We start from the raw sequence: 13,112 nt of genomic DNA on the forward strand, positions 1-13,112 counted from the left end.
AGAGGTTTTGAATGTCAGTTTTGTTTTTGATTAACTGCCCAGTCCTAATGTGATTACACTTAAGTCTGGCAACAAAAAGGAATCAAATAAAATGTAAAGGTAGGAGTATCCTACAATACTCTGAACACACTTCTAAACTCCTTCCCTGATGTCTTCTTCAATCATTATGTTTCACTGTAGCCATTACTATTTGGTATTTTGGCAGACTTTGCCGAACTCCGGTGTGGTCTTTGCAACATGACCGCCTTTTACATTTGGGGAAAATCTAGAGAAAAGGACACTACAGACAGAAATAATATAACCGGATGGTTTAAATGAATGACATAACTTTTCAGATGCACTGCAGCTGTACAAAAATGAGTGTTGCGTATAGAAAAGTGTAAAAAGGCTGAATTAAGCTCATACTTTGTTGCAGCAGAAACATCGAGGAAAATGTCAACAAATTTGATGAGCAACTGACTGAAATGACCACTAACAGCGGGATTACTATGAAGACGTATATTAATTACCTTCTAAAGGGGATTTTCTTCCTATTGGAAATCTACTTTAGCATTCCTCCTTTTGTAGAAGTTGGGCTTGCACTCAGTATTTTCATTTGCGAATTGTGATTTATCAAATTTGGAAAGCTGAGTGGAAATGGCAAAATTCAATCACATGCTCTCCTCAGAACAAAGTTATTATGGTTGATGGATGTGGAAAATCTCTCCAGCAATAAATAAATCATGTGATAAATGGAAAAAGAAATGCACTTTTTGAGTAATTACTGACAGAGTTTCCATTGCTGCTTCAGGCTCATTGCACAACAGGCTCTCTCTTCCAAAAGCAGCCAGAGATTTGACATTGGTACTGTCACTCCTGTACATAACTCTTCATTAGTTGCTCAGTTACAATGCAGCCAAATGGATTTCTTTGTTTTGGTCTTTGCATGAAATACAGCCGGCACTAACTGACTCTGTAAAGGATAAACTAGTTACTCAAATCTAATCAGTGCTCGAAGGTCTCTGTTTTTCCATTTTTCTGCTGGATTTGTTTTGTTGCTCTGTGAAAGCTAAAGGGAGGAGAACACCCCCCCCCCACCCCCCCACCCCCAACTCATATGTTATATTTTGTGTAAAAAAATAAAAAAAAATTGGCAGACAGTTTGGAAGCAGGGACTGCTTTCCTGCCCCTCTACCTGCTTGACTTTTACAGCCCGTCTCCTGGGACCTCTCATCTTCTTATCGCTCTCCTCTTCCATCTATCTGACTGTCATCCGTCACTGAGTACGGGCGACTCCCAACTGTCTGTCAGAGAAAGCGTAAAAAGATGAAGAGGGTGGGCAGTGGAATAGAGGAAGAGCAGGATGGTGTTGAGCTGGAGAGGCAGAGAGAGAGAGAGAGACGCGAGGTAGAACATAAAACTGCGGGAGCTTGTAATAGTGTTTCCTAGACATTAATTAGCCGAAGTCATTCCTGTACAAACACACAGTAATAAAACTGATCCTCTCCTCTCCTCTTTTCCCCTCCTGTCTCCTCTCCTTACCTCTGGCTTCTTCTCTTTTCATCCCTAACTTTCCCCTCTTTTCTTGGTTATCCTCTCTTCCCTTTGTATCTCAGTCCTTTTATTTGGCTCTCTATTATTTCCCCCTTTTTTCCCCCCCAACCATGCATTTTTATTACCCCCCCAACCCCCCGCTCTTTTTTCATCTTTTTGTCATCCTCTTTCTTTTCCACTACCATGTTTTTCGGCTGATGAGGAGCATGAAAACAGAGCAAGAGAAATGATGGAAGAAGTAAAAAGAGAAAGATTAAGGAGGAGTGGATTGCCCTTAGTCTCTGTCTTTCCTCCTCTGGTATTGCTGAAGGGGAAGACAAGATTCATGATGGCCTTGACTCACTGTCAACACACACTTACCCACACACAGACGAACACACAGTTACAGTACAGTTTGAACTTGCACGCACACATGCGCACAGGCGCAAACATCCTTGCTCCATTGCATTATTTATTTGTGCTGGCTGGCAGACGGCAGAAGCAGCCAAGCAGTAGAAGCAAGGATGCTGCTTTTTACATATGGCCTTTTAATATACTGCACTTTCTCTCTCTCTCTCTCTCACACACTCACACGCACGCACGCACGCACGCACGCACGCACGCGCACACACACACACACACACACACACACACACACACACACACACACACAGACCTCATCCCTGTCTTTCGTCTCTCTTTCCACTGACTGAAATTAATTTCACTTCCTTTTCTCTGTTTCTCTCCCTCTCACTGCTTGGCCCTGTCCTCTCTTCACATAACATAATTTTTGCTCTTCCTCTTCTCCCTCTGTCCTCTTCCTACACGCTGTCCTCTATTACTGATATATGTCACAAAATGTTGTGGAGAAAGTCAGGATTTGGTGATGCTGAACCCTAATAGCGTGATCCCTGACAAACTCCAGAAATTGCTAGCTTGTGAGTGAAAATACCTCGACGACTATGGATGTGTGTGCATTGAAATGAAAATAAACAAATTTGCGCTCTCCTAGGGATGAATTTGAGTAATCTTGCATTTTCCATCATTAAGTGAAAACTGAAATTCATAATAACTCTGGAAATTGACCGAATTGCTGAAGAACTAATGGGAATCCAGTCACCCTTAGCTGCACTTCATTTAGTGAACTGTAGTTACTGCTACTTAACAAATGTTAGCACTCTGAGATGAAAACCTAAGGTGGTAAACATGTCACAGTGATCACTCACTTAGCTCCAAGCACTACCGTGCCTGAGTACAGCCTCAAAGTAGATCTGTAGTCTTCTTATTTACTTATCCTTTGATCGGATTTTGATAAGATAACTCCTGATTAAATTGGGAGACTCTGGCGGGTTTAGATTGTTTTATTGTTTTTTTCAGGGATTTTGATGTGTTGCACCTCAGAGATAGTAAAGAGAGGCTTCCCCACACAGTTATACTGCCAGTCCAGGGACAGAGTGAGCTACTTTAAGGTTACAGTTTTTATTGCTGTTCACTGAAACTGAGCCTTGATAATAATGCTGCACACTGAACAGCTGGCACAAGTGTTTTTAATATCAGTGTACGGGTTATGACTGGCTGTTAATACAGCCATGCCTCATACAGGCAGCACCGGCATTAATGTAGGTGTTAAAAAAGCTTGTGTGTCTGTGCACACTGGTGGATGTGTGTCGTCAGATTATGTGTCTCTTTGTTCCGTCCCACATGTGCTGGGCCAGAGAGGAAGAGGATGCCTGGGGAGTTTTGACTTTGTCTTGTGATGCTTAAGCTAATTGAATGTATGAAAGTATGATCATAGGGAATAATGGTGGTAGGTTAATAAGGAAGATCATTAGTTGGCATGCAAGCTGTCTTTTCTGTGTACAGGATAACTAGAATCAAACCATTACAGTGATCACGTTTGAATGGATGAACAGAAATGAAATGTTCATCTACCTGTCGCACCAGATGGTGACCACTCCACAAAGAGTCCCTTTGACTGTTTGAGTCATCTGAAATCCTGGATGGCAAAAAAAAAAGTGCTTTCACTGAATGACCCTTTCAAGCTCTACAAACATTCTCACCGAGGCATCGATATTGGTCTTTTATCCAGCCGCGTCCAATTTACTGTTAAAAATCTTGGTGTTTTTTATGGGTAGCTCCTTGACTTTTAACAATCAAACCAGGAATGTTGTGAAGGTCAGCTTTTATCAGCGGAGAATCATCACTAAGTCAAAGCCAGTGATGTAGAAACAGTTATCGACGACTTGGCACCTCTTGGCTTGACTGCTGCAGCTCCCTGTGTGTAGGATTGACAGTTTCCACCTTGATTGGAGATGGTTCAAACTGCAGCTGCTCAACGCTTAACCGGTGCAAAGAAAAGAGAGCACATCACTCCTGTTTTCACACAGCTGCACTGGCTACCAGTGAAGTTTAGAATAGACTTTAAAGTTGTATTTTTTTTTTTTTATAGAGTCCTCCATGGATTATCTCCACAGTGCATTGCAGATCTTAAACTCAGTATTTTGCCTCCAGGTCAATGAGTCCATCATCCCAACAACTTCTCTCAGTGCCCTCCTCTCGCCCAGGCAGCTGGGCCTTTGCTGTTATTGGCCCCAGGCTCTGGAAAACTTTTCCTTCCGACAAAAGAACCTGCTCAACAATTGAGAATTTTAAATAAACTCTAAAGAGCTACCAGTTTTTGCTTTTTTTATTTTCTTTCGACATCTGTTGTTTCAAAATGCGCTATATAAAAAAAAACAACATTTTATATTAAGTGTCCATATTGTTAACCATGTGCTATGGGAAGCTATGCTGTGCCTCGGTGGTTTGTTACCAGACTTTTTGGATGTTGCTAGAGGAGGTTATTGTAGATCAGATCCAAGCTAAAAAAGCCTTGAAGTCCAGTTTAGCTGTCCCTTTTCAGGTCCAGGTCCAAAGAAGAGTGGCTTCTATTGTTATCTTTGTCAGCAGAGTCAGCACTTTGCGCTGCCGTTGTTGCTTTTGTAAAGTAAACTGCTGGTCAGTAGTGGTTATGGCAAACTGGCAATCTTCTGCAGGCTCTTGCATGGCTGCAGTTGGAAGGTTGCTGAGCGTGGCCGCTTGCAGAGCACGCAGAGGAGATCATGGGCAGGTGAAGTCATAGTGGGCCTCACTGTCCTCAAAACAGAGCAGTGGATGAGCAGAAGTGGGCACCCTTGGTTTTGTTAGACTGGCATTTAGAGGATGGTCAACATTGGATAGCCACATTGCAGATGCAGGAGGTGACTGCTACGTCTTAAAGTAAAAATTCCATTCACATTGTACAAGCGAATGAATTCATCTGCGGGCTTTCTCGTGGTCCACTGGGAGACTTAAACTCCATCTCCATCCGTCGCTTTCTTGCTCATTTTTATCTCCACCCAGTTTTGCTTCTGTTATCTCTCTTTTAACTCCATTTTTCGTCTTACAAGTCTGTTTTTCTTCATCGTGTCTCTTAGGTCAAAATAGAGAAGATAAAAACACACATTGGGGATGGAGAGATGGAGAGGAAGGAGGGATGAAGGGAGGGGAGGGAGATGGGGAGGTTAATAGAGAGACAGATGGAGAAGAGGAGCTAATATAGCAGGGATAAGGAGGCTTAGAAAGTAATGATAAAATGCAGAGTGAAGTCATACGGTTGATTTGGCACCACTGCGAGGGAGTGTTGCTTGTTTTTTGTTTTTTTTTATGTGTGTGTGTGGCTTGGTGTGTTTATGCCTGTGTGTTCTTGACTGATGTCCTTGACTATATGACTGATAATATCGCTGCTTCAGGTCCCTGGTAAAGCAGACGGAGAATTTATGTGTGTGCGTTCGCATTATGTGCAAGAACGATCGTGTCTGCTTGAATGCATCCACTCCCTCGTGTCCTCAAATGCCGCATCACACTCAGGCACACCTAGTTTGTTTTTGTAAAATCCTCCCAAGAATTGTACTTTTAATGATTTCATATTGGTTAATATCAATAATTTACCACCACTTGAGTTTATCAGTGTTCCACTTGCTTCTTCCTCCTTACCTTTTACTTCTTCTTTCATCTGTCCGTGTGTTTCAAAATGTTTTATTCCCCTTGCTTGCAACCATTCCTTACATCTCAGTCTGTCCCATTCAAGATGTGAGAAAGAGGCTGAATGAAAAGATGAGAGAAACCAGGAGACGCTTAAAATACACGAAACCCGCTGAGTGAGAGATGCTAGGATGCACGGTTGTAGTGAAATGACACGTCCCTTCCCTCTCTGTGTCATCTGAAGTAACATCAGTTGATGGTGTCACATATGGTTCACCTTCAAGTTTGTATTTGCACTAAAACGTAATGCACTGCAATTATTTTTAATTGCAGAGGGAAGAAGCACCGACTGTGTGGTGCGCTGCTGGAATACTGGAGCAGCAAATCCCGTCCCTGTCATCCAGTAAAACTTTAAAAGGACTCCAGAGTCTATGACCGAGTACCCAAGAGAGCCAAAGACATTAAGTGCAACAAAATCTGGGATTTATACTTTACTAGACAAATGCATCTCAGTGCCGTTGCACATCTGTTCTCAGTGTTGTGTTGCCTGATCAAATGTTACACCAGTGTTTAGTGTCAGGCAGCCGTCAGCAAAAGAAATGCAAAAGATGCATAATTTTGAGGCCGCAAGAGATTTATGGTAAATCTGAGCTGGGAAGTCAAACACAAGCCTGACATTTTGTTGTTGTAAGTAACGGCTTTATCATGAGCAGTCTGAGCCTACAGGCTGTGAGGATCATTGAGGATCACTTAGGCCCTGAGACGGGGCTTGACTGACTGGAGGCTACTGAGGGAAAATAGATTGCATAACATGGCATCAGTCATTGTGAAAACGGTCTGCCTTTGGAACCGCACCAGGCTTCCATGTTTTTGGGGTTTTTTTTGTGTCACAGGTTATCTCTGGCCACGAGCATTGTTTTCCTGTGCATTAGTTGCAGTTTTGGAGTTACATGCTGGCTTTCTGTTTAAGTAAAACCCAAGAGCTGTTGAAGATATTATTCGTAGGACCAGCTTTCAGATGAACTGGGTAGTTTAAAAATGTGTTGTTATTGTGGGGTTTTCTGTGGGCCTAATGGTTGCACATGCTGTGACCAAACTGGTCTACAGTTTCATTCCCAGCTGGGGCTTTTGCTCTGTGTTCTAACCTTTTTTCTACCCTGACTTTGTCTCTCTCAACACTGTGCTAAAAATGATATATTCAAGAATTGTGCAAGAGAGTCAATAGTAAGTGTTAAATACAGTCTACTTTGAGGTGCTGTATAATATTTAGATTTGTAAACTCATATCAATATAAAGATTTATAAGATTTGTTTTTGCTGAAAGACACAGGCAGAAATTAGAAGATTGAAGAAAATAACAAAGCAGGGCGAGACTGTGTTAAAATCACAAACCATGCATAATATGGGTCACTGGTTCAGAAAGATATCTGACTCTGGATGCTTCCCAGTTTTTCTTATTGATGTTCTGTTGTGTACATGTAAACATGTGCCATTTTGCAGTAACTCACAATATTAAAGAATGATTCTGGATCCAAAAATCCCTTTTCAATTGGGCCAAGTCCCACCTTGGTAAAACCTAGCCAATCACACGACCTTCTTGCATTTTTTTTCTCTTCTTCTGTAAAGGTATTTCGTACTGACTTCATCACTGCCATGAAGCTGCCGGACTCAGCCCAGCTCGGCCCAGACGACTTCTACGTGCTTTCAGACCCTTGGAGACAAGAGTGGGAGAAGGGAGTGCAGGTCCCAGCCAACCTAGAGGCCATACCGGAGCCTGTGGTCAGGTAGGAAATACACAGAGAACACACCGATAAACACCCAAACCCATGCAGTAGTTTGGTATTTAGTACCAAAGGTATTTTTTCTTTTGTTCTCCATTTCATTAAAGCCTGAAAGGCAGATTTAATCTGCATTGCTCTTGTAAGCACTAACAGCTGCCAATGGGGACATGAAGTTGCTGCCTTTAAAGAGATCTTGGAAAAGTTTTGCATTTGAACTTTTGTTTGGCATGACTAATTGTTTTTCTTTTTTCTTTTTGGAATATTGTTAGATTGTAGATTTTGTTGCAAAGTTCATACAACTGTGAAAATTAAATTTGCTAAGGTAATTTTGATAAGCTCTTGTAAATGTGGCTAAACGAGCAGACGAGATGCCTGAAGTTCCAAAGAGCTTTTGCTGGAATGATTAAAAATAACAAACAAAGGGCAATTTTTTTATTTTTTTTGGGGGGGGGGGGCAATTAAAGTGTAATAACAGGTGTGGGAAGCCTTTACATAATTACATTTCCTGCAATTACACTAATTAGCAATACATTTGAAATGGAAAATATGCACACTCACTCCTGCACACGGAAATCTACAAAGGTATAAAGTGAGACGCTTTAGCTTTCTGTGCTTCAGTTCATTCATCCGTAAACACACACACACACACACACACACACACACACACACACACACACACACACACACACACACACACACACACACAACATCAAGCTGGTAGGCAGATGTGTACAGGCATGCACTTTGACCCACTTACATTCACTCCCATACTGTAAATTAGTCGCCTTTTTCTCTTTCTCCCTCTGTGTGTCTCTCTTATGGCGGTAGTCTCTCCAACTCTCTAGTACTACTGCAGCTGCTTCACGTGCCCGTGTGGTTTGTTTGGTGTTCTAGGAACTAATAAAAATGCTCAGACTGCCTGGTAATGCCTGTTGCACAGACATGCCATACTGTGAGGCCACACACGCACTGGCAAGCACACACAAGTGTTCAGTCTTTTTGAGAGACGGAGAAATAAACGAGTTATCGAGTCATGACTTATCCTCTTCAAACCTTCTGCATCCATGAATGCTTCCCCCCCAATTTACATGGCTCAAGAACCCCAGTCGCAGAAAATTATTAAACAAAAATATAGAGGCAGTGGGGTTTTTTTTGTTTTTGTTTTTTTACAGGAACATGGAGTAGGTGAAGAGGTGACACACATGTTGGTTAGAGGAAAGCAAAAAATTCCCACCATGGTAGATGTTTCTCATCTTTTTTTGTTTTTTTCCACTCTTGACTCAAGTTAAAAATATTTGTCCACTATTTAAAGCTGTTGGAGGCATTTTGTTTGTTTTTAATTATTCAAGGGCTAAACTGGAAGAAAAATCACCATCTTGCCCCAAGTTTATCAGCGAGAGGTCCTAGGTCTGAATCACGGACAAGCCCCCAATTAATGAAATGGAATATCTATGGGGGACTAATGCAGTACATGAAAAACTCCTGTCTACTTTAAATCCCAAGTAGCCACAAGAAAAACTTGAGTAAATCAACAGGTGTTGTATTTATTAAGTAATAGTTTCAGAGGAATGGTTTAGGTTGAGCCTTTTGGAGACCAAAGATAGAGAGGCAAGGCTGAGATAATTTAGACATAGTGAAAATATTGGCCAAAGGATGTTGAAAATGGAGCTGCTAAGCAGAACGAAAAGAGGAGGATGTCAGAGAAGATTCATGAATGAATGTAGTGAAGAGGGACATGCCGAGGGTTGGTGTGACAGAACAGGATGCTGGGATGGGGTGAGATGGAAGCGTATGATCTGCTATTACGACCCATAAAGGGACCAGCCAAAAGACGAAGACATAGTAGTTTCACAAATTCAGGAGTACAAATCAATGTCAGAATGAGCCAAGGCCAAAATAACAAACAAGAAAAACTGTCTACACTCCAAACTGAGATAACTTACTCATAAGAAACAAACCAGAAAGCAACAGCAGTGGCTCACTACCTATCATAAACAAGAGAAAACTATTCAAAAACGTGGCAGCTCAGCCTTATCCACTCCTTTAAATGCAAATCTTAAAATAGAAGTTGGAAATAGACCCAAGTGTTTCTGGGGGGAAGTTGGAAAAGTGAATAATCCTCTACCCAGATGCCATCTTGGCTCCTTATGTGTATGATAATCATGTTGGTGCCAGTCGCCTTTGAGCTGTACATGGGCCATACCATATCGAGGTACCTACACATTCAAATTAGCTTATTCTTTTTCACACTATTGAGATGTTCTCCCATGTACTTTAAATGGATTACTTGTAAGTCTATGAAGGTGCATCAGCATGTTAGAGGACTTATTTGCACACTAATCATTATGTTATGAGTAATTGAAGTTCAGAAGTGGCTGCAGGTCAGGAGGCAGCAGGGATGTTCACAAGGCTGGGGGTTGATTACAAGCTCAGTCTCTTACCTGTATCACAGTGTTGTTTGGCAACACTCTGAACACCCATTATATTATTTTGCACATTCATGGTCGCCATGAATAGAATTGAAGTAATTATTTTTCATTAACCATTCAGCCACTCCCTTATAAATAAAACAGAAATTTTTAGGATCATGACAGCAGAAAAGGGAGTTGGAATGGTCTAATGCCATGTCTAATAGCGATATCTCTCAGTACGCAGTTTTGATAACAAACAGTTTGTCTTTCAGTTTTACTTTCTTTTCAATTTGAAATCAGACAAAAGAATGAATGAGTCTGACTGCAGGCAGAAGACAAATGTTATAAATAATAGAACAGGAAACGGGAAAAAATCTGGTCATCTATGAGGTTTGACAGGATTGCTGTGCCACCCTTACTGTTTGCATTGCTTACCAGGTTAATATCATTTGTGACATATACACACACGCTCATGCTTATAAGCAATATGGCGCTAACAGATTGAACAGGGCCTGGAGGCAGAGAGATAGATGAGCATATTGGGAGAGAAAGAGAAACGCATAAAAGAGATAGTTGAGGATAGATGGATGCATGCGGGCATATCTATTATCTTGTATGTGATAGGACGAAGAAGGGATTTACTGTGACGCTGAAATGGAGTGATGATGGATGAATGGTGGGATAGTGTTAAAGAAGAGTAAGTGTGAGTGAGCTGATGGTCTCTGTCAGAGCCCCCGACGTTCATCCTTTTTTTTCCCCTCTCGTGTGTCACTTTGACGCCCCTCGTTTTTTTCCTCTTCCTCTTTCCTATCCTTTCCTCTCCACACTTCGTTCTGCGATATGCTTGGTCTGAAACTGATCCCTGTGATTTCCTAGGTTTTACCCATATACGAGCCCCTGCGGTCAGGCGGAATCGGTGGTAGGAGAGCTTATTTTCACAGAGTAAGTGATGATGATGCTGAGACATTTTTTAGGTAAAAGGTCACAAGTAAATGCAATTACCAGACTGTAAGGATACCTCTTTAAGCTGTCAGTTTATGCAGCTTATCAACATAAATCACTGCTATTAGAACATTTTTAGTTAGAAATGACTTGTAAGATTGTGGGAAAATAGTTGTTTTTTTTTTGTCTGCTATTTGCTTTAGTGCTTTTATGGGCAGCTGTTGCTTTGTTCGTTGTCGCTTGAAAGGTCACCAGTAAACAATGAGCTTCTTCTGTCTTTTAAATTCATTACAAATAAGTTAATAGCAGAGGTTGTCGCCCACGTAGAACAAGACATATGGCCAATAAGGCTGTTATGGCTTGTCAGCTGAAGAAAGATTAAACATAAATTCCATAGTAGGTTTTTTTTTTTCATTCTCATTTGATAAATTTGATAACAAGTATACATTGTATAGCACACAAATATTTTTAAGGAACTCATTCATCAAAAAAAGTACTTACAGCAATAACTACTGCAGGGTTACCATTAAAAATTAAGAGTGATGCTTGGGTGTTTCTATGTCAAATTGTAAACAACACAAATTCAGTTAGAGGAGCACTCTTAAGTCTGTGTTGTTAAATATAAACAGCAGCCTTTTAGTTTAGCTTAGCAGATCACTAGCACTTGGAAGGAAAACTGGCTAACAGATAGTAGGAAGATATTCCTATAAGCACCAGTGTTTAAGAAAAATTAGAATTTCACCGTATGAGCAGATATAGCCCACAGACAACTATTTCCCAGAGGGCTGGGATATAAGCAGACCTTATAAATATAACCTGTAAGGTTCTGAAGGGAAAACAACCCTAAAAGGGATTTTTAAGGCTGACATGGAAATTAAAAATCAGATACAGATTTGGATACTGCTCCCGCACTAAAACGCAGTTCACCTTTTGTGGCCTCGCTGTTTCACTGATTTTTTTGGTGCAATTTTGCATGATTTTTTTTTTCCACAGCTCGTTGTTTTCTGCATCCTGATTGGCTGTAGACCATTGTCAATCCATCTCGTGCCGTGTCTCCAGTACAGTACAGAATGCGTTTAGCTTGCAAAATTTATACAAATCTTCGATCGCTAGCAGTGTGACTCTAAAGTGCCGTACTGTATGTTTGTACGTTTTCTCCCCAACAAACACAACAATACCGTAAATTCCGTATTGTTTTTTTAAATGCTTTTAAAATCCTAAAATCCTACCCTTGTATACTTTTAAAATTTGAAATAACCTGGTGCCCAGTTACTTAACAGACCTTCTCGACGTGTATTGCCCCAAGACAGCGCTCAGATCCTCTAATCAACTGCTCTTAGTGCAACAAAGGCAAATCAAGTTGGCTACTTCGCAGATTTCACCTATCACGGGTTATTTTTAGAACGTAACTACCGCGATAAACGAGGGACCACTGTATATTGGTCGATCTTTTCGTCACTTTCAGACAAATAAACAGATTTCACTAACATTTGCTATTTGTAAGCATTAATGAGCCCTTACAAAAAATAAAGTCTGTGGCTTAAAAAAATTCTTTGTTATTGTCAGAAATCTTAGATTGCTCATTTATGGTTTGCCCAACTCTGCTCAAATTAACTATGCAGCAACAACACTCATAACGTGGTTAAAAGGCATTTCTCTTATGTCTTCATTCTTACATTTTTATTGATTTGTTATTATAAATGCAGACACAAGTATATCGGTAGATATTTATATTCATATATAAGATGAGTGAATAATATTTTTAGTCAAAGGATCTTGCAAAGAAAAGCGTCTGGACTTCTTTAAGTTGCTTGAAGACGTTTCACCTCTCATCCGAGAAGCTTCTTTAGTTCTAAGGTCAAATGGTGGGAAACTGGGTGTGGGACCCAATCAGCCAGAGTTTCGGGTGTGTTCATTGTGAAACCTGGCCCCACCTTATCATGCGAATTCCTGAGGTCAGATGGCCCAGGATGTGAGTGGGCGTTAAGGCGTCTGGGAAGGGATCTCAAAACTGGATTATAGATGGCAGAGAGTTGGTGTCGTAAAGGGCCATCTGACCTCAGGAATTTGCATGATAAGGTGGGGCCAGGTTTCACAATGAACACACCCGAAACTCTGGCTGATTGGGACCCACACCCAGTTTCCCACCTTGGCTCAGGCGATTAGAGGATCATCAAGGGGTCCTTTTGTCCCTCTGTGGGGGGTCACTCCCACTAGGTTTATATCTGTGACTCTCCACCATTTGACCTTAGAACTGAAGAAGCTTCTTGGATGAGAGGTGAAACGTCTTCAAGCAACTTAAAGAAGTCCAGACGCTTTTCTTTGCAAGCTCCTTTGACTACGATGACCTGGATGACTGAGAACCTTCACAGACAATAATATTTTTAGTTTGTAACTTTTGGTTGTGTTTAGTTATATGTAGCCCTATATGTAGGAGTGGGTGTGTTGTGTATTTGTGTTGCATT

General features: G+C 41.1%; 1 protein-coding gene across 2 annotated transcripts in view; it reads left to right on the top strand.

The window, feature by feature from the left end:
• The window catches only part of jade2 (jade family PHD finger 2), a 221,807-nt gene that overhangs the window by 64,409 nt on the left and 144,286 nt on the right, over positions 1–13,112 (top strand). For both annotated transcript variants that reach the window (XM_085470801.1, XM_085470802.1), the window contains exon 4: positions 7,140–7,297. In XM_085470801.1, coding sequence (XP_085326927.1) covers positions 7,140–7,297 — 158 coding nt within the window. The remainder of the gene's footprint in view (positions 1–7,139; positions 7,298–13,112) is intronic.

Source organism: Copadichromis virginalis, linkage group LG10 (genome assembly GCF_057382275.1).
Source record: "Copadichromis virginalis isolate Kocher_CV1m ecotype Utaka linkage group LG10, C_Virginalis_male_GT1.1, whole genome shotgun sequence".
Taxonomy (NCBI): Eukaryota; Metazoa; Chordata; class Actinopteri; order Cichliformes; family Cichlidae; genus Copadichromis; species Copadichromis virginalis.